The 22520-nt window shown below is 45.5% G+C and overlaps 1 protein-coding gene across 2 annotated transcripts in view; it reads left to right on the top strand.

Moving 5' to 3' along the window:
• Window positions 1-20717, top strand: part of SLC9A9 (solute carrier family 9 member A9) — a 531610-nt gene extending 510893 nt beyond the window's left edge. For both annotated transcript variants that reach the window (XM_079101085.1, XM_079101084.1), the window contains exons 15-16: window positions 17750-17855; window positions 19094-20717. In XM_079101085.1, coding sequence (XP_078957211.1) covers window positions 17750-17855; window positions 19094-19321 — 334 coding nt within the window. In that variant the 3' untranslated portion in view covers window positions 19322-20717. The remainder of the gene's footprint in view (window positions 1-17749; window positions 17856-19093) is intronic.
• Window positions 20718-22520: the final 1803 nt, after the last annotated feature.

Raw genomic sequence — 22520 nt, 5'->3', positions numbered from 1 at the left:
GGCCTCCTGGCTGGCCAGCAATCATCCCCCATCTCAGGCCAGCCCAGGTACAGGCCACAGAGGGGCCTGAGACAGGGCCAGTTCTGCCGACCCACACCTCACACTGTCCAGAAATAGAGGGACCTCGATTTGTTCTAAGATCTCTAATCGCATAGCCTCTAATCTCTCAGACATGACCTACGCTGGCCCCAGTTTCACCGTCTGTTGGACACTGAGAGGTAGTCTTCTAAAGTGCTTGGAATTAAGCTGATTTTTTTGCTTCCTGGGGAGACATCAGAGGACACCCTGCAAATGGTCCTGTGCAGTCACTGAGTTCCGGGTACATTTAGAGGCAGAGCTTCAGTCCTGAACTGGGAAGGAAGAACCAATGGGAGAAAAAGAACACAGCTCCACAGCACCAAACAATGGCCACTCTCGCTGAGCAAGAACCCTCTGTGAGGCCCTGGCTGAATGGACCATGGGAGTTAGAAAGGATGTCACCAGGCCATGAACACCCAAAGATCTGCAGGGACCATGGGATCCATCTGCACTGAGAATCCTTGGACTCTTTTCCAAAATATCAGACTTACTCCATGGACTCTGAATGGCATCAGGTTTCTGTGGCCCTGGAGAAGCCACCGGCAGTAACCCTGGACTGCTTACCCGGCCTCCTCCAAATGCTCCGAAAGATCATAGAGCCCCTGGGTCCATCAGCACCATGTGCACCCAGCCCAGGGCCTCGTCACAGCTCCAAGGCAGATCCTGGGAAGGTCCACCCAGACCTCCCTACCCCTTCCCACCCTGCCACCTCCAGCCACACACATAGCATCCTTTTCAAGCCTTCTTAAAATCAGCAGCAGGAAAAAGCAACCCAGTTAGGAGAAAATGATAACAACTAACATTTAGTCAACAGATGGTGTGTGGAATATGAAAATTTCCCAGCGTCTAAACTCATCAATTTTTATATGACCTTGACCTCCCTTTTTCTATTTGAAAGAGAAAGAGAATCTTTCAGCTCTGGATGTGTCACCCATCCCAATATCCCAAGCCACGTCTCACACTTCCTCAATCAATGCATGAAATTCTCAAAACACTACAGCTCATGAACAAAAGCTCAAAAGTTTAACAGAAAGAAAGGGTGATGGGAGAAAGAGAGATTTTTAGTTCTTCTTCCATGGTGTTCTCTCTCTCTCTCTCTCTCTCTCTCTCTCTCTCTCTCTCTCTCTCTCTCTCTCTCTCACTCTCCAGGAACAAGGGACATATGAAACAAAAATATTAAATCTTCCATCTTTGCAAAGACAGAAGTCTCCAGTAAACTTCCCCTTGGAAAATGTTATCACGCCAAATTGTGGCTGGCTCAGCTCCTAGCCCAAGCCCCAGGAGGCATGCCACAAAGTTCCCAGGTGACTTTCACCTGTTGGGTTGATACTTTCAGGTATGAATGATGCCACAGCAGCCTCAGAAAACGCAGAAAAGTGGAGGCCTTTTCTAAGAGGCCCTGCTGATGACTCTTTCCAAGGCTAAGAAAGTGGTCATGTTGCACAGACCCCCAGAAGCAGGCAGCCTGCAGCACAGCAGCCCGCACCGCGCACGCCTTCTCACTCCCTATCATGTAGCCCTGGGCCAGCCTCTGCCTCCTCTGTTTCCTCGCCCATAAAATGAGAATAATGATAAAACTACATCCTACGATTAAAGGAGATTTTTCATGTAAAATGCTTAGCACAAATTTTCCAATATACTTCATGTTTAATAAATGCTAGACACCATTAATGGTGCAATTCTGAGTCAAAAGTGCAGAAAGGCATGAGCTGGCTGTCTTTGATTCTAATTTAAATCTGAAACTGAACGGTGTTGCATAGAATCGGGGGACAGAAACAGCAGGGACTCATCTACAGTATGGAAAGGACCATTAATCTCAGCACATATTTACACTCCCCAGGCCCAGTTTGAACCAATCAAGAGGGATCTCAAAGGTATTTGAACCCTCATGTAGATCCAGAGCAACCGGCTCTCAGGATCACTCAGCTTGTCAGCAGGATGCTTTGCTGGCTTTGGCGTATGACCCAGGAGTGATCCCTCAGTGAGGGTCTGGGGATTGATGCTGGAACCTGGCTGAAGGGAGGGGTCCTCCCACCATTGCAGAGTGGCCCCCATGAGCTTCTGGTTTTTGAAGAAGTGTTTAAGTGGATAGCACAGTGTCCAGACACCAAGGTCCTATCAAGTGGAGGTAGAACCCTCATAGGATCCAGCTTTCCTTACCAAATTCCAGTTCCCTAAGACTCAGGATGAACTGGAAATATCCACAACATAATCATATCTCTGAGAAACCAGTTATTTCCCACCCATGACCACTACTAAGTAGCAGAGCGATTTATCGAGGGAAATTCTTCATTTAGAGAGGGATTCTACCTGAAGGACACAGTCCATTCAGCTTTTCCAGTTCCTGAGAGTGGTTTCAAACGTGGTTTCAAAACAGGGCTGAACACTGAACCCCATTGAAGTTTCTGGAACTGGCATCAAATGAATCTTCGTTCCCAGAACTCCTAGCAGCAGTTGGATATTAACAAGGAGAAAAGAACAATTATCGTTTGGGACTCCAAGTGCCACTTTATGTCACTTTAAAGAATGAATAGACTTCCAGCTCCACTCAGCTGTCTGCTCACAATTACAAAGCAGTGGTAAATAATCGTGGCAAATGGAAGGTTTGATTTAGGAGAGTGGAATTGCATAAGGACTCTGTGCTTTCTCTTCCTTTTCTGTGGCAAGACAAGCGGGACAGCTCCTGCCACTGGCTTGGCTTAAGTCCAGATCTGCACCTTACTGAAAAAAAAAAAAAGAAAGAAAGAAAGAAAGAAAGAAGGACCTGGAACTGTTTATTAAAGCGAGCACACAAATACCCACAGCAAACTACCAAAACATTTTTTATTATTTTTACAAGGAGAGGATAATCATATCATGAGTCCTGGTTTTATTTAGCCAAAGGATCATATTTGTTCATGCCAATAAATTTTTTGAGTGGTTTTAATAGAAAGTGCATCTTCCCATTTTCTCAGCACACCAGTTTCCAAGCAGCCATCTGAGCTAGACTCACGAGAAGATGTTGGTGGGGTGAATATAGGCCGGACTTCCTCTCTCTCTGCACCCACAATTCACTCAGAGGGGAAAGCAAGCTTTGCACTCACTCTGAAAGAGGTCTAGACCCCGAGTAGTGAAGACTTTGATCTTGAGCCTAAAAGCATCTTATCCAAACGCACATTCACTTGATCTTGCAACTCAAGAGTGAAGGCGCCTTGCAAAGTGGTTTGGGATGACCAAGGGGACAGGGTTGGGGCTTACAGGACAGACGCACAAGTGTACCTGAGGAGCCAGTTATCTGTGATACCCGGTCTCAGGAAAAGAGCTTTGCCTTTGCAGGAGGCAGAGCAACCTAAGGCATTGCAAATGCAGGCAGCCTCCGCCAGGACTTCCCAGGGACAGCCAGGTTTTATGTACAAGAAAACGTAAAGACAAACAAGAACTGCCCGGGGCACCCAGATGGGGCGCCATCCATAGCTGCTGCTCGCCCTCCTTTTCCTCTAGTCGCCGGCCCACTCCCCGCTCACCCCCAAGGCCTCCTCCAGGATCATTTCCCATGACCTGGTGACTTGCCCACTAAATTCAAAATAAGGTGCAGGTTTCAGGTCATACTCTTCCCAAAGAATTTGCATGCTAACAGAAAACCCCAAGTCCCTTTTCAGTCTCAGGGCAAATCAGCAACCATCAGTAGAGAGGAGTCAGTTCTGGCTACTGGGTGTTACTTCCGGACACAAGGAGGAATGAGACAACATCCCTCCCTCAAGGAGCTCACAGCCTAACAGGATGCGGACTGTCAGATGATCAGATCACATGACTCTGGTAGATTATAATAGGTATAGTTAGAAATGTCTGAGCGAAGGCCTATGGGAGCCCCCCAGTGAAGAAATTCTGTAGTTGGGGTCCAGGAATAGTGGTGAATATGGATCTATTAGGGTTATAACTGGTTGTATGATGCAAAAATTATAAATAGCAATGAATTAATCAAAATAGAGATATTTCGCCCCAGTAAAAGGAGCCTGGCATTAGATAACCTGTGGCTGGTAATGGTGCACCATGATGCTATCAGTACTCCCACAGTCCTCCTGTCTTTCCTCTCTGCCAACCCTAGTATACGGCTTCAATTGTCAAGTTTAACCTCTTGAACTCAAAATGGTTGCTGGAGCTCCAGACAGTTTATTCAAGTTCTAGGCAGGAAGGGAAAAATCAATGCTGTCTTTAAGTAGCTAGAAATTTCATCTAGCAATTTCTTCCATTTCACTGGCTACCCTGTCTGCTGAGGAAATAGAACACCTCAACAGATTAGTGTATCTGTGCTAAAAAGGAAAGGACATTAGATATTGGGTCGGCAAGTAACAATCTACCCCACAGCCTTCGAAGAACAAACGGGCCTTCCCAGAAACACAAAGGGAGGAAGATCATTCAAAACAACAGGCAAAGATAAGTCACACAGGTTGGTAAGGGATTTGGTGGACACAGGAACAGGCCTTCCACATCAGCTTTGATCAATCAACCTGCTTTCCACGAGAGTGGATTCTCTGACCCTGGCATATGCATTATCCATGGGAAACTTTTATTTGGATGGAATTTTATGTGGAGCCCCAAGTTGAAAAAGCTAAAGAGAAGCAACTCTGGCTCAAGGTGCAGTAGGAGTCACAGTCAAAACACAGACATACTAAAAACGTCACTTCAGATTACCTTCATCCCATGTGCTAAGTTATGTATGAAGCACACACCAGCTTCATGTTCAGACTGGGGTTCCATCTCCAAGATATCTCATTATGGATATATGTACACATTATGTATATAGTGTTTATATAAATATTCCAAAACCTGAAAAATGCTGAAATCAAAGCACTCCGGTCCCAAGCACGTCAGATAAGGGATTCTGTGCTTGTGTAGACTACACTGCAGTAATAAGCATTTCTAAAATCTCAGTGGCTCATCAAGCAACATTTTGTTTCTCTCTGACTTAAAGGTTGCTAAGGAGATGGGCAGCTCTCCAGGGAAACTGTCCTCCATGTGGTAACTCGGGGTCCTGGGCACTGGCCTGTGGCTCCTCTGTCTCAACCTGAGGCCTCTTTAGGTTGCTATAGAGAAGCAGTTGGCCAGGGGACCACTGGCTGGCCTTCCACGTTCCCATCTAGTGGTGATGGTAGTCACTCCTGACTGCAGACACTGGCCAGTGGTAGTCATCTTTTTGGTCACTGAAACCAAAACACCTGACAAGGACAATTTAGAGGAGGAAGAGTTTATCTGGGGTTCATGGTTTCAAAGGTCCAGTGCATAAATGGCCAACTCCATTGCTCTGGGCCTGCAGTGAGGCAGATCGTCATGGGGAAGGGCAGTGGCAAGGGAGTGGCTCACTTCACGTCAACCCTGAAGCACAGGGAGAGAAACTAGGTGCCAGGGACAAAACGTAAACTCCAAAGTCACAGCTCTGACTTCCTCTAGCCACATCCCACCCGCCAACAGTTACCACCCAGTCCTTTCAAATTATTAATCCATCAAACGGATTAGGCTGCACCTCTCCGAACCTAATTGTTCATCTTTGAATATCGCTCCACTGCCATCATCGTCTTTTTTCTGGGGACACCTCATATCCAAACCACAACAGCCAGAACTAGTCATATCGCCCCTCAAGGAAGACAAGACACCTACTTCAGGTGCCTGAAAGAGGAGAGCTGGACGCTGGTGAGGACCAGGTAGCAGGGTCCATATGAGAAGAATGGAATAGGGGATGGAATGGAACAGAACAGAACAATGGGAGAACAGCTCCAGGTGCACCACATGAAACTCGTTTGTTTCATATAAATGTGTACACGTAGCCTGAAGAGTGATTTTAGTTTTATTTGTAGATGGTTGAGCAGGTGTGAGAGCGTGTGCTGAGTAGCAATTGTGAAATGTATTTCTAGGTAGGGGTTGGAGGTGAAAAAAAAAAAAAAAAGTCTGAAAGTGGACTGCATCCGAGAGGGAAAATGTGCCTGGAGAGAAGGACATTATTTATGACATGTGACCCTGTACCAGCAAAGAGCTCTCCTTTGTGTCTGCTCAAAGAAAATAGAGTTTCTAATATCTCTTGAATGGTTTTCATTCCTCAGCTCAAAAATAACCCAATGTCACCTGTAACAAACTCAGTGGGTTGCAGTTCACATTGCCTGAGTGTGTGTGTGTGTGTGTGTGTGCGTGTGTGTGTGCGTGTAACAAAGAGAGAGAGAAAGAGAGAGAGAGAGAGGGAGGGAGGGAGGGAGGGAGGGAGGGAGAGGGAGAGGGGGAGAGAGAGAGCTTTGTCTTCCTCAAAAGGGCTGGAGGCAGACATCCTACTAAGGAATTTGCTAAATGGCCAGGAAGAGACTGTCCGTAGACTGTGGGAAAGTTAGAAGGGTGGCTTCAAGGACAACCAGGGCCCAGAGAAACAAAGGTGGTGATCAGAAAGGGCTGCTCCAAGGTGACATTGAAAAAACCACTGCCCGGCTTCCTAAGCAAGCGCCTCACCTCAGGAGAGACGTGGTCACTCCCCACACAAGTGGGGACCCTCGTCATGTGAGTGTGGGCTTGAAATCTTGCTGTGAAACCGTGACGTCAGTCACAGAGTGACCGTGTCTCCCTGGGGACGTCCACGTGGAAGAGAAGGCGCGAAGGCAGCGGAGGGAGAGAAGCTTCGCAATGACCTTCTCAGGGCTCCAACCGCCAACCCAAAATGTGGCGAGCTCTGCAGGCCTGTGGTAGGTGTGAGGCCCGCAAATTGACTCGGGGATGTTTGAAATAGATTTCTAAGACTTAGAACTTCTCGGGGGACACAGTGAAAAAACAATGTTAGCTGACATCTACTGAGAGCTTAGCCTGTGCCCAGAACGGTGCTAAAACTCGGATCTATTTTTATCTCGTTCAGTCCTCTCCTTTGTGAGGTCAACGCTGTAAGTCATTTCCATTTTACAAGGTTCAAAGAGCTCAGGAAATCTGAACACTCAGGTAATAAGTAGCGGCCGGGGGTTAGCTCAGTGAGAGCACTTGCCTAGCATGTGCAAGGCCCTGGCTTCAGTCCCCAGCACTGCAAAAATGAATAAATAAATAAGGCAAATGAACCTACACTGTCTTTTTAACAAAAATATATATAAATAAATAAACAGAATTCTTGGGCTTATTCAGAAGCAGCGAAGTGTTATAGGCTAAACCGTTTCCTCCAAGAAAGAGACATTCAAGTCCTAATGCGCTGTGACCTTGAAGGGTAAACTTACTTAGAAATAAGTTGGTTTGCAGATGGAATTAAGATGGGATGAGGTCATTCTGGAAGAGGTGTGTCCCTAGTCCAGGGTCACTGATTTGCTTATAAGAAGATAGTGAGGTGAAGACATGGAAAAATAGGGAGAACACAACATGGACAGAAGTAAAGGTTGGAGTGATGTGCCCACAAGTCAAGGGACACCTGGGATCTCTGGCCATTGCCAAAAGGTAGAAGACGGACATAGAACATATTTGCCCTCGGAGTCCTCGGGAAGAATCTACACTTTCAACAACTTGATCTTGGACTGTCAGCCTTTAGAACTGAGGGGCGGTAAATTCTGTTGCTTCAATCCACCCAGGGTATGGCCCTTGGTTACGCAGCCCAGGAAATGAGCAGACAGGTTAATTACAATCTCTAAGTAATGTCCCAGCCAGATCTCAGAGCACCAGGTGTCTCCTTAGTAATGAGAAAATTGAGACCAAAGGATTTGGAGACTCTTGCTCAAATCCAGGCACAGTCACAGCAGCCAGGTCCTGGTTATGGGATCTGGTGTCTGCTCTGTGCTGTTCCCTCTCCTTCTGAAAGTGCTGATGGAAGTCTTTTCAGCTTCATGCTGTGAAATTCTGACCCATGAAGCCTACACTGTAGTCCCAGGGGCAGAAGTGAATATTCCCATCATCCCAGAGAAAGAGAACCATATCATTATGCATCCCCAGGGGATCCTACTCAGGGAGAGGACCCATCCTCTCTCAGGAATGACACTCCATTCTGGAAATTGAGGGGAAGGGCCTGCCCCCAGGGGCTGCTACATGAGCCTCAGAGGACTTGCTGACCACCTCTGTCTTAAATGTGGATTCTGGGGCCACTGGCTGAGACTCCACCTCTTCCAAGGCCATGTTCCATCAGCGATGGGCAAAGAAAGCAAATGGGAATTTCCTCCAAACCAGAGTGGAGAGTTGGAGGATGGGAGAAGATTACTCCTCAGGGTCTGATTCTCCAGCACACTGTCAGGCTCTGAAGGCCTGTCCTCAAAACCCCTGGAGCTAACAAAGGAGTCTGGGTTTGGGTAGCACCTCCTTCAACCATAAGATCCACAAAAGCCCAGACTCACTCAATGTGAGCAGCACTTTCCTCCAGAACTGTTTTCTTTCCAAGCAACGTGAGCCAAATGTTACAGACCGTATGGCACAAATGGATTTCATCTGCATCTGGGTGGCAGCAAAGATCCCTGGGAGTCTATTGATCCCACTGTGTCTCCAAAGGGAAAATTTTAAAGACCCAAAGCAGGAAGAGAAACAATCGTAGTGAAAGTAATATCGTGTGTTATTATCACTGCACTCTGCAACCCAAGCAGGCAGGACCCCCAAGCCCTCAGTCCTTCAGAAGACCAGGCATTGCTGTGCTGCAGTGGGATTCAGGGAGCTATTCAAGATCAGATTCCCAGCCTACCAGAGAGTGGGCTCAGGGGCCCAGGAGTCTACATGTTAGCCAGCTCAGTTCTGATGCAGTCAGGTGAGCAGCTCGGACAAGCCCTGGGTTTAGTCTTTCTTCATATGAAGACCTAAGGGTACAGATCAGATGGACTCTCGGGTTTCCGGCAACCTTGAGATTCCATCATGTCCCTCTGTTTATCTTGGGTCCATCTGCCCTACTTATGCTGGTTGCTTTGGTGCCCTAGAACTGACCTCTTTCCTTTAACCTGTCCTTCCACTGTCCCTGGAATGTCTGGGTCTGAGGAGCCATGCAGAATTATTCAGCATGTGATAGGGAGATACCCCAGATATCCCTGCTTAAACCAACTCCCAGAACAAATAGGATAAGAAGCATAGCTCTTTATCAGCCCTTCATCTGCCCTCCTTCTTAATATATAATCACTCCTGACCAGTTTCCTAACTCAAGCCTTGATGGGAGGAAAGATGGGTTTCAATGCATCTGGGAACGCTCTGAAATGTCATGTGAAATCAAATGCAGATGATGAAACATGCTGGTATTTCTTCACAGAAGCCCGTCCACTGCCAGGGAAGGTTAAGAACTATGGCTCCAGGCGTCGTCTGACTCACCTGGCTCCCCTGGCTGTGACTTCTGTGCTCATTGTGATCATTCTAAGATACATTGTTTGATCAGGGACAGGGCTCGGCTTAGGCAGCCCGTAGAGGCACATATAAAAATAGGCCATGCTTCTTTTCACTCATAGCCCGAATTCACTACTCACCCAGGATAGATCAAATATACAGTCTGTGGAGGATTCTGGGAAGATGGCCATGCATGACATTGACATCATAGTCTTTCAGTCTCTCCAGACCTATACATAATAACAGGTAGAACATTTAAATGATTAAACTGAAAACCCCTGAACATATTTACAGCAAATGTGTTACACCATTTACACTAGGGGCAAGTTTTTCCACCAACCCTAAGTTATGAGTGGGCGGAGACCACTAGCATCAGTAGCACAAGCCTCTGTTCAGGAAAGAGGAAGCAGCTGGGCAGGATCTGCCCCCCACCCCACCCCCAGAAGAGCAGAGGCCCTAAGAGCCAATGGCATTGCCTGGAAAGTGTGGCAGGTGTTTTTTGGAAAATGTCCCTAACACTGGAGTCCGGCAGGGAGTGGGTGGTATCACCTTCTCCTATAGGAGTAACTTAAGGACCAGAGTAAAGGACCAGAGTCATCTACTCAGGGCAGAGCCACCAGGGCAGGACCCACACCGAGGAGAAAGTGCATGGAATGGAATCAAATTCGAGCAAGGTAGAGACAGTGGTGGCAAAGAAAAGACAGGGTCCAGAGCAGCCAGCAGGCAAACAGGGCAAGAAGTCCAGAGAGTGGCCGCCATTGTTCTGTACAAAAATCACAGAAAAGGAGACCCTGAATTTGGAAAAGTTTTCCTAAATCCTGTCCCATAAGTTCAAGAACAAACTTCACATAAAAATGAACAATGGAAAAGAATAGGGGCCCAAGAATAGGAGCAGTTAATTTTGGGTTGCAGGGTGTGCACAGTGGATAAGGAGCAGAATAACATCCCCACAGACAAGGAAAGTATGCCAGAAATACAGCCACAGAATGGATCATGAAATACATTAAAAGACATTATAAAAATGATACAAGAATGAAACAATAATATCAATCAGAATTAGAAAAATGCAAATTCTGGAAATAATTTAAAATAAAAGGAAAAAAGTCTTTTCAGAAATTAAAACTAAATTAAAAGTCATGCAAAAGCAAGTGAACCCAATAGATACTACCTTAAGATAAAGAGCAGATGAAAAACTTTTTAATCAAAAAGTAATGAAGAAAAAAAAAATGAAACATTTGGAAGAAAGTGACAACCATTGAAGGTAGGTAAAGAAAATTGAACACTCAGCAAACAGAAGTCCCTGAGGAAAGAGAGCAACACGAGGAAATGACAAGTTCTAGTTCGAGAGAACTTTTCTGAAATAAAAACACATGTAGAGCTACATGTTGAAAGAGCACACCACATACCTGTGCCTACTATGCTGGACAATTTTAGTAACACTAATAAACTCAAGAAAAAATCCTTTGGATGTCTAGGAAAAGAAGCATGTTATTTATAGAGGAAAATTATATTTTCATTATAATTTTCAGAAACTCTTTATGGCAACTGAAATAGAATAATATATTCAAGGTACTCCAAGAGTGTATAGACGATGGTTTTATTTCCAGCAAAACCAACTTTTAAAATGTAACGAGCACAAACTTATCAGCAGACAAGAACTCAGAGAATATAAATCCCAAGAGCCCCTCCTTAAGGAACTGACTAAATAACAAATTTCAGGCAATCAAATAACGAGACAGACAGTGAGATAAGGCCTGGAGGTGAGCATTCAATACATGGTAACTTACAGAGCCAGACTAAATGAGGGAGAGTAGAAAATGTAATGGCTATGTGTTCAGACAAGATAGATAAGGCACAACAATTTATAGCCACCTTATAGGTTTCATGCAAATGGAAATTTAGGATGCAAAAAAAAGTTTTAATGCAAATAATGTTTTAGAATATGCAAAATTGTTTTACTATTTTAAGTAATTATTATCATGGTCATATCATTGTTACTGTGAGGCTGCTCTGTGTACAATATAGGAGAAAACAAGTTGGTAATTATGGAATATCCTAATTCTATTATCCTTTGTGCCTCTGAGATACATAGCCAGAGATAAATAACAATTAACTGAGGAGAACAGATTGTACATAACCTTTTCATGTTCAGTGACTTCCTGTTAGTAGCCTAACATCAGCTATGGTGGAGTATTTACACCAGGGAAATTGGAAAATGCTACGAATCCAGTCTTTCTTTCCAGTGGAGTGCAACATTCAACGTTGACCAGCATTCCAGTGTGTGCAGAAATCCTTGTCCAGATTGTGGTTTTGAAAGATCATTTTTCACTAAAACTAGAAAAATCTGGAGAAATGTTTGGTTCAAGGTCTGAGACAGGATATGTACAAGATGAGCCTAGAACAACTGATAACAGATGATGAGGAAGTCATCAAAGACACTGGTGTCATGTCAGGAGGACTCGGGAGCCAATTTGAAAATATTCTCACTGACCCAAGATGAATCAATCTGAGCATCAACAGTGATGACTGCAATCAAATACACTGAAATCCATTACTTTAAAGTGATATTCAAACAAAGAATTAGTCATCTTCAGAAAGTGAAGGGGAATAAATCAGAATCTTGACTACTGACAAATCCACAGAATGAATCAGGCATCGCCTTTCCTACATCAACTCTATCCCTGACTCTACCAATTGGATAAATAAATGTTTCTTTATGAAAGTTATATGTCCCCCTAATAAAATTATTTTAAGGACAATTAGAATCTCTCTATTTGCAGTCTGCAGTGAGGAAAGAGACATAGCTTTACACACCAGTAAAATGGTGGCTTGAGTCACACGAAGAGAGAAAATCAGATAGGACGCTCCCACAGCTAACCATGTTCCCTGCAAGCACTGGGTGCAGAGCAGGAATTCCTCCTTGGAGCCAGCCAGAACAGAGGGGAAAGAGCTTCCAGAAGAAGACCTCTGGGTGGACACTTAAAGCCTTCCTCCCACCTGAAACCCAACACCAGCTCCACAGAATGGCTGGTCACATGCTTAACCAACAAGGCAGGACAGTGAACATCAGTTACAGAATCAGACACTTCCAAAGGGAAGAGGAGGAACATGGTTTGTTAGGCCACATTTCCTGGGAACCAAACAGAAGGAGTGTGAGTTGTATGTTGGAAAAAGAGCAATGGGTATGTATAATTCGGGGGTATCCTCTGCTAGCTCTGCTCCTGGGTGCTCTGTAATTAACAATATGGTGGGGAGGGGAGTTAGCAGTCAAGGGCAAGTGGGACCTAATTACTCTGCAGGAGCAATTCAGGCTTGAAGAGCCAGATTGGTGCCCACCCCAGGATGTACTTACCCTTCCCACCCACCTGGCATTGATCCTTGACCATCTCTGGTAGCAAGCTGGCACTGGCAGCTGAAAAGCACCCCAGAAATGGAAGAAAGAGCGGGTTATAAGAGACCAGAATAGCCCTCTGTTTACACACGTATTCATCTGTAAAATGGAACTTTAGTGCCTGCGTGGGTGTAAGATGAAAACAAGGCTTATGGAAATGCTTTATAAATGAGAATGCAAACTGCAGAGTATTCCTGAAAATCCCATGCGGAGATAATGTGCTTTCCTTCTTTGCGCATCTATGTGTTGAAAAGCATTTTTCCTCACATGAAAATCACTTACCTACACCTGCAGTGCTCCCCACAGGTACAGTTTTCCTCCCCAAGCTGAGCCGTGATGCACCATTAATCCACACCCAGGTGGAACACCAGCGATTCATCTTCTCCAGCCAAGTATCTATCCCATTCCTCAAGCAAAATGGAACAGTTGGCAAAGGCCATTACATAGGCCTGTATTCAGAGACAAATGAGTTTTTCGTATACCCATCCCCACCCTAAAAATCATTACTTTATGGACACAAAGAACCGTGTTCTTATGTTTTTCCATTGGAAGTTGGAGTCTCATGTGGAGGCAGTACTCCCAAGAGAGATCACTGCGCCCCAGACTGATCGCGGGTCACCTGGGTGCTTGATAAGAGGAGTCCCAGGCCACATTCTAGACCTCCTGAATCAGAATTTCCAGGACAGGCCTTTGATCTGAACTTCCTACATGATGAGATCAAAGATGGTCATCCTAGATGATCTTCACCACGAGGCAAGTGGAGAGAAAGACGAGCCGGAACTTACTCACAGGGCTCTCAAAGCAAAGACTTTTAAAGAGGGCCCGAGAGAAGGGCTGCCTTCTCGCTGTGCCCCCCAGTATGGCCTCCTCTTTGTGTGCGATGGAGAGAACAAGCTTTCTGGTGTTATAAGGGCACTGACCCTATCATGATGACCCCACACTCAACCTCCTCAAATCTAATTTCCTCCCAAAGGCCCCGTCTCCAAATAACCTCACACTGTGGGGGCTGCCTCTGGCTTCATTCAACACACGGATTGGGGACAAGGGGGGAATTTAGTCCATAACACAGGACAGTGGGGCTTAGTCCATTTATAGAGCTGGATCTTTGCTTGGGGTCTTTGCTTCTCTCCAACCCATGCAAAACTCCTTTATACAAAGTGGAAGTCTGAGCAAGCTGGGTACCCATTGGTTTTGGCAACTTACAATGAACAAAACATGCTGATTTAAAACAACCAAAACCAGAACAAACAAAAGAGGTAGAGAGAAATTAGCATGACCAGGTATTTTGGATGTTAATGCAGTGAAGCACTAAATTTAGCTCTGGACCCTCTCATAGCTCAGGACAAAGCGGCAAATTCATTGGCTGATTGTCTTTCCTATTTTACACACATTAAATCCTGGCTAGAGTTTCAGCTTTTACTTACTCCTGAACCAAACCACTATTTCCAAACTTATGCCCTTTAAAGACGAGAAAAGTCATTGTTTTTTCCCCAAGAGCTTAACATTTTGTCTCGTTGTATTTCTAGCTTATTAGAGAAGCAAAACTAACCATACCAGAAATACCCAATGGGGAATCTCCCTCCCCAAACATATACTAGAATCTGATGAGAAAAATAACACGTTTTGTAAAAACTGCAGTTGAGGTTTTATTGTAGATCAAAAGATTTTTCTGACTTTTAAATAATTCAGGTAACCCTGGAGATACAGTCACTGTCCAGACATTGCTTAGCAATGAAGAATTTGGAAAGTCACTGGTTCCCTGATTCCACATCAGTTATTCCATTAGACAAGCCCAGTTACTTGGTGTCTCTATGACGGGGACGACAGCTGGATGTGATGGAAAAGGCTCTAGTCTCAGGCCCAGCTCTGTCATAAGTTAATTGGCTGGGTTCCACTGAGTCATTGATTTGCCCTCTCTGATCTTGCTGTCTTTGTTAATTCAATGACTATTTTTTGAACATCTAAAATGTGCCAAGCACTGTATCCAGGGGAAGTGGATAGCTCTGCTCTCAGGGAGACCACAGGCTGGAGCAAGGAAGTTTTCCTCCTCATAATTGATACTTCCCTTGTGTGGGTACCGTGTCTGTCCCTGGCTAGTTTGATGAATAAAATCAAAACAAGAACAGGTGAGTGATGACGGAATCGGTGAGTACCTGAATAAATCAAACACAAAGGTAATTTTTAGGCACCTTATTTTATGCCATTACCACCTTTTTTGGGATTCCCTTTGTCTATAACACAGGACCAAGTGGTCCATATTGGATTTGACCCTTCTCAGTCTTTAATCCTCAGGGAAACCTCGTTCAGTGGCTATGATCTGCCCACTGCCCTTTTTTTTTTTTTAATCCTACTCTAGAAGTCTCTCAGAATCTGCTTCCATCCCACGTACTACCTCTTGAATATTTTTCTATATCAAAAATTTAACAGCCATCCATCAAGCACCAGGCACTGGGCCATGTAAGATGCTGGAGTGTATAGACCTGCCCCGCATCCTCTGTGGCTGTGGCTGGTCCTTCGTACATCCCCTTTATGGCCACAAAGGCCAAGCCCCATCCCCTCCACCCATAGCTACTGACAGACCAGAACCGCCAAAATGGCACCCCAGGAAAGTCCGACACCAACAAACTCTTCCCTCCTCTCCCTTGCCAACCACACACGCTGGTCCCCAAACAATATTTAACCAAAATAGCTGTTTTGAGTGTAGGGCCAGCTTAAATTTTCCACCCACTTAATAGCCTGTGAATCCCAATGCTACCCCAAATGCCTACAGTGCCGAACTATAATCTGTACCCTCAGTATCAAGTCCCCACCATTATTTGATGATAGGGACACCAGTTTCTCTAGAAAGCATTGGTCAGAAAAATAATTTTTTTTTTTTTTTGTAAATAGAGCATTTTCATAGTATGTCAAAGTTTTAAACTACTTCTTTATATGTTATTTCAGTTAATATTCATTTAAAAAAAAAAAAAACTTAAAGGTGAGCAGGAAAAATAGATAGGCCACAAGTCCTGTGGACAGTAAAATGGCACAGCTGGCATTTATATCCAGGTTGTCTGAGACAAAATCCCAGAGCCTTTAAGTGTTAGCTCTAATAGCGTCAAATCTAATTTAAAGAGATATCTCTTCAGGGCTCAAAGAAGAAAATGTTCATTACACAGTGCTGTATTTGCATTTTGCTTATGTAACGTTATTCTGGCTTTTGGCATTTTGATTTTTCAGTATACTGAGAAGCTCAGTGGAAGTTGCCCAGGCCTCTCTCAAACTCCTAAAGCTTTGACAAGTCTCTTACTTTTTTTCAAATGACATCTCTAAAAATGTAGCTTACTGGCTGACACTTTTCCATCTAGAAATAAAGTTGGCTGGAACTTCAGTTGTACATAGATTTCATCTTCCTAAAACATTGGCCTGTGTCCTCACAAACCTTAACAAGATGGTGCGTCCTCACGGCCCCAGCCTGTGTGGGGCTGCAGATCACAGCAGGCTGAGCTCGTGAGCCCCGCTCTGTAGAGAACCCAGCTGGCCTCGCAGTTCTGCCCTGATAAATAAATCATCTTCTTCTCTGAGCGAAGAGGGTAGATTCAAACTAGCAAAGGGCGTCTTTGGGTTATTGAAAATCATTACACCTCTCGGCCTCAGTTGCTTCATCCATAAAATGAAGGAAATAACACTGTAATGAAAATTAATGGAAGATCATCATGGGCTTTTAAGATTCGTGGGTGTACTTACAAGATGTTAGAGCGAACGTCAGTCTCTGAACTTCCATTATTTTTTTTTTTTTCCCCTTGGTCCTATCTGGGCTCAAGCTACCTGTCTGAAAGCAGGAGTCCAAGTGTCCATTTTGGCTGGAGTTGCAGACTCTCTTACACATCTGTGTGGTCAGTCTGCTCCCATTGCAACCAGGCTGTGTCCGTGGGGGTCCCCTGCCTCGCTACTGCTGTGGTGGCAAAAGATCGGTAACCCTGGGCTACCAGATTCCAGGTGCCCTCTGGGCTGTAACCTCCCTCTGTGCCCCCACACTCAGGGCATGACAAAGTGGCTCCCTACCACTGTGGACGGGCTCCTGGAGAGTCATCTCCTGAAGTCATCTCCAAGATAAGCTCGCATCCTGAGCACCCGGGCGACGCCGGATCTTCACAAGCCAGCCAATGTTAACCGCTTTCCATTTTTCCCTTTCCCTTTTTATTATAGCTTTTTGGAAAGTTGATGAGGTGAAATATTCTCCAGTAGAGGAAATAATATAAAGCTTAAGAGTCATTTCTGATGGAATGGTGAAATAATTCCACTACTTTTCTTTGAGCAAAAAATAATAATATAATAATGAGGCAACCTGAGGCAGCCTCTGGGAATTTCATTATTGATAGATTGGAGGGAAACACAGTGGCTTCGGATGAGCAGGGTTTTCTTTTAAAGTGGTTAGAGCACTTGGGGATGAAGAGATGAGAAAGACAGGAGCTAGACAATGGCATAAACCTGGCACCAGCTTATTTACATAATTTTGAATAGAAACACACTGATGTATGAAGTATAAAGTGACTGTTGAAATAAAGTACCTTGGAAAACTGTGTTCACCACCCAGCTCTGAAATAACTAAACATTTTATGAAATACCTCTTGCTTCTTCGTGAAAATGACTGGTGGCTTAAGCTCTATGTGTGCGGTTTTAAGAAAACTCCATCTTTTGTGCTAGTGTTTAAGGTAATTCTTAAGAATGATTTCCCTAAGCAGATGGGACATGGAGTCAGGAGGCAAGGAGCACATCTGCACTTCACTCCAATCCAGCTTGGACCATTCGCCATTTCTCCATGATGAAAGGCTATTGGGAGAGCTGGAAAAGTGTGTGGAGCAAAGATTATAAACGGCAATTTCTGCAGGCCAAATTGCTTCCTGAATAAGGGTGTAGGAGATTTAAAGGTGAACATAACTGTCTCGTTGGTCGCACGAGGCGGTTTGTGCTGTGTGAGAGACAAAACCCTAACTCCCTTTGACCAGTATTCCTTAACAGGCCTCCCAGATATCTGAAACCGGTTTTGACCCACTCTGGTCCTCCACTGACCACCACCTTACCTGAATGGTGCCGTGGGATTTCCAGGCTGCTCACCAGTCCCCAGGCCTACGGGGTGAGTAATGATTCTCATGGACAAGCTTGGTGAATACTGATGAGCCCAGAAAGCTCAGCTGTTCCTCCCCAGCTTGAGCAGGAAACATTTTTTAAATTCACTGCTCCAAAAAAGCATTTCTCTTCTCTTTTTAGTTGTTGCTGATGTTGGCTTATTCTTCTTTTTAAAAATGCAATTTTTTTATTGTTACCAATATTTTTAACCATAAAATGAACTTGGAAAATGTAAAAGAGGTAATGCGTCCTCGCAAACTGCTGTGTTTTGAGGTTTTGATTATTAGGCCCATGCTTTATAGCTCAAGGGAGTGGAATAAAAAAATTGCTGAGAAGCAATTAGAATCATTACCAGCAAATCAGAGTGTCAGAGCAGAGCCTTCGAGTTGGAAGTATCCTTAGAGGTTGTCCAGCTGGCCCCCCCTTATAAATACAGAAAACTACATCTGCAAGATGTTCTGGGCAATGTATCTCAAGACCAGCAGCCTCAGCATCACTTGTAACTTGCTAGAAATGCACATTCTCAGAAACTTTGAGCTGGGAGCCCAGCGATTGGTGTTTTGACAGACTCTCCACCTGGTGGGAACCTCTGTGCTAGGTCAGGTCATCTAGCCAGCACTCACTCTAGGAGTAAATGAGTGTGGGCTTCCAAACCCAAGGGAAGCAGAACTTCTTCCATTACATGGGAACCTGTGGATGAGGAAGATAATTATTGGGCAGATCTAATTAGCTCCTGACATTCCACTCTGGTGATTTCCAATGATTTCTAGTCTTGTGACCCTCATCCCCAAAAAACCTACAGAGAGGTGAAACTGTGAAGGTAAAGTGTCACTGAAATTGTGCTTTGAGAACTTTGTGACAGTCAGGAACATTGCGAATCCAACAGGAGATGCCTTCCCTACTCTGAGGTAAAGCTTGTGCTAACTCCTAACTCCTCCCAACTTCACTGGGTACCAGTGGAGAGAATAGCCATTGAATTCCGTTTCCACTCCCTTGAGCACCAAGGAGGTGCGTAATTGGCATGGGTTGTCTAACAACTCTCTGCTTGGGCTTGGGCTGTGTTCATAGCCAAGTTTTCAGTACTGACTCAGGGAAATGCTGAGCCACACCCATGGCAGACACGGGCCTTGACAAGCCAGGGCAGTTCAGAAAAGGGAAAGGAGCCTTCTATGGTCCTTCACCGTGGACTGGTTTCTGCCTTCATCACGAAATGACCTGTCTCTCTCTTTGTCTTTCCAAAACCAGGAACAGCTCAAAGAGGACGACGCAGAATGCATCGTGAACCAGGATGAACTAGCCATCAATTACCAGGAGCAAAGCCCCTCCTCCTGCAGCCCTTCTGCAAGACCAGGCCTGGACCAGAAAGCTTCACCCCAGACTCCGAGCCAGGAAAACATTTATGAGGGAGACCTTGGCCTGGGAGGCTTCGAACTCCAGATTGAGCAGACTCCAGGTCAATCCCAGATGGATTAAGCGGCATGAAGAGCCCAGCTATAATCACAAGTGAGGCAGGCTCACTGAGGAATGCAAGCCAGACGGAAAAGGGAGAAGCTAGGAAATGCATGAAGAGCATCAATTGGAGAGAATCAAAACCTTGTCAGGCGTATCCTCTGGCGCCTCTGGAACTGAGAAGTCTGTATCATCCCTCTCTGTTATGCAACTGAACTTGGTTGTTTGACAGCAGCCGTGTTTATTACGGGGTTGGGCGGGATGGGGGCGGGGAGGCGGGAGTCCCGCTGCTGTCAGGGTGAAGCGGGTGTGCTGAGCCCAGGGGTGCAGCTGCTCCGCAGGCAGCTCTCTGGGACCTGCACTTGGATTTCAAATGTTATTCCCTTCACTGGGAAGAGTTTAAAAATCAGAAAAAGAGCTCTGGAGTAAACACTTTGTGCCTAAGCCTAAGGGAACGGCCAGTTGTTTATTCAGTGGTGAGTTTTGTATTTTGGGGACTCAACTTCCACTTGTTCTAAATGACCCCACAAGTATGTGCATTCGGCACCCACTGTTGGTGGCCTCAGAGAATCTACACAGTGCGGGGACCGACTGTTCTTGTCGACAGCCTTTTCAGGCTGCTTCTCCCATTACTGCTGGGTGTGGTGATGCCAAATGCAGGGCCACTTTCCAGCGTGATCAGACCCCTACCCGGGCTGATCGCTGTTCCAAATGCCACGCTTCACCTAAAGAACTGGCATTCATTCCTCGCTTGCACATGAACCACTCCTTGGCTCTGCCGCGGGTCCCCTCTGCATGCTGGGAGATAGGGCTGCTCTCCACCAGGCAGGAAGCTGTGCAAGAGCCCCAACCTGCCCTCTGGTCCCAGCATTCACAGCTGCGAGCAGCCAGGGGCAGAGAGAGCAAGCTGACCAGTGTGGATCACACTGACGGGTCAGGACAAGGCACCAGGGCCCTGCCTTACAAGGCAAGGCTGATGGCCCACATTCCATAGCTTTTAATTCAGCGCATGCCCTGTGCCTTTGAAGCCATAAGATACCTCAAAGCTCGCTCCTTGTGAAATGCAGATGTCAGCATCGGACTCCAAAGAGCAGGCTCACGACTCAGGTGCCTGGGCTCTGATGGGTCTGCTTTTGAGGGAGGCGGGGTGACGTCTTCCTCAGGCTCAAAGCTTAAACTAACACGCATGCTTTGCTGACCGTTCGGTAGGCCTTAAACGTTACCCGTGCTGGTGTCGGGGACCGCTATGCCGCTAGGCACATGGACTTTTTATTTTTGCTTTCCAAATAGTAGAATCTGAGGCGCAAACTGTTTTATTCTCAAGTAGGTGTATTCTTGTCATCCCAGGTAAATATGGCAAGTGGGGCAGCATGAAGTTTTCTAATTTGACTTCATCCTAATAAAATTTTGTTATAAACTCCTACTGTGTGATCTTAATGCTTTTTTTTTTTTTTTTTTTTAATTTTCCATACTGGGGATTGAACCCAGGGGTGCTTAACCACTGAGCCACATTCCCAGCCCTTCTTATTTTTTATTTTGAGACAGGGTCTCATACTAAGTTGCTCAGGACCTCACCAAGTTGCTGAGGCTGACTTTGAACTTGCAATCCTCTTGCCTTAGTCTCCTGAGCCAATGCGATTATAGACGTGCACTACCACACCCAGCCTAATGCTTTATTTAAAGGCATCTTCTCTGTCGAGGTTCATTGGCAGTTCTAAGCTTCTGTTTTCTACCCAGAGTGCTGGGTAAAGCAGGTACTGAAAGCTAACCTAAGGGAGATGCAAGGGTCCTGGGGCCCAGGACAGTCAGAGGGTCTTGAACAAGCCACTGAAGGAATAAAGAAAGCAGTTTTGTGCTAGGAGTCTGTCCCAGAGAAGGGACACTGAGTCAGGCAGAATGGCAGGGCTTCCTCCTTTCCCACAGGTGACGACCAGAATGTAGGAAGAGCTACTAAAATAGGGAGGTGATATTAAAGAAGGAAGGAAAGAAAGGCAGAGGTAAGGGTTCATCTTATTTCTACCCACTTCACTTGAAAGTGAAGAGGGCCTGGTGTTTGCTTTGCTTCCTGTGCAGAAAGACACAACAGAGAAAGAGATGATTCCCCCAGAACAGGCAAACACTGAGCAGGGGCTGAGGTGGAGAGGAGGGAGACAAGGATGAAGGAAGGAGGGGAGGGTACCCAGTCTAAAACCAGCACCAAAAGGGAAACAAACTCGAGCTTCCGCCTCCCGGACAAAGACCTCTCCTGCTTGGAAACAAATCCTTTTCCAATTGAAAGTCATGAATCCCTGCTAGAAGTGGGCACTGTGTCCAGGCTGACACTGGCAAGGGCGATGCCCGGAGTCCACCCAGGGTGGAAGACGCCGTTCCAGCCTCCTCCCTCTGAATCTGTCCAAGACCCTGGTGTCCCACTTAGCAATTCGTAGAACCAAATTCCTGTTCTGCTCCTGTTATGAAACATAACCATTTGTGATCTCAAGAAATGCTCTGTACTTTGATTAGCAGTCTCTGGACTGTGAAATTCAAACCTATTATTTACCGCCAGCGTCTAATGGGCAAAGGAGCTTTATGCAAACCACTAATATTATCAGAGTTTTAAACAGGACTAATTAATTAACTGACTTGTGGCTCTTCCTTGAACTTCTTGCCATGTGTACTATACGCACATTCGGGGGTGTACTCATGCACACGCATGCACATGCAACACACACACACATGCACACACACGAGTTCCACTCGCTGGCAAGGTCCCAGCTCGATCCTCTACGATGTTTCCTGTGATAGTCGGGCATTATCTGAGCAAGTCTGAAGCCTGGCAGCAAGGGCCATCAGGGTCTTGATTCATGCTGGAGTTTCTAGAAACTTCTTAGCGATTTTAACAATATAAATCAAAGTCAAAAATTTCAAGACCCTTTGAGCCACCAATTTTATATGCAGATCTTTTCTGCTAGATATATGAGAAATTTTACCCATGGAAACATTAATTAAAATGGTTGATGGTTAAGTACATCAAGGCACAACCATGTCATAAAACAGCACCATATGAGCTGACAGGGAATGATTTGCGAGCTCTATGGTTAAATAAGAATGATAAGGTGCAGAACAGAATGTGTTCCGGGCCTCCCTCCTGGCAAGCTAAAGAAGCAGCAGTAGAATAGTCCCACCTCAAGAAGTGAGAGGGAGGGCAGAGGAGATAGCTCAGTGGGTAGAGTGCTTACCTCAC

This window comes from Sciurus vulgaris, assembly GCF_902686455.1.
Source record: "Sciurus vulgaris genome assembly, chromosome: 10".
Classification (NCBI taxonomy): Eukaryota; Metazoa; Chordata; class Mammalia; order Rodentia; family Sciuridae; genus Sciurus; species Sciurus vulgaris.
This window is presented reverse-complemented; position numbering and strand designations above follow the sequence as displayed.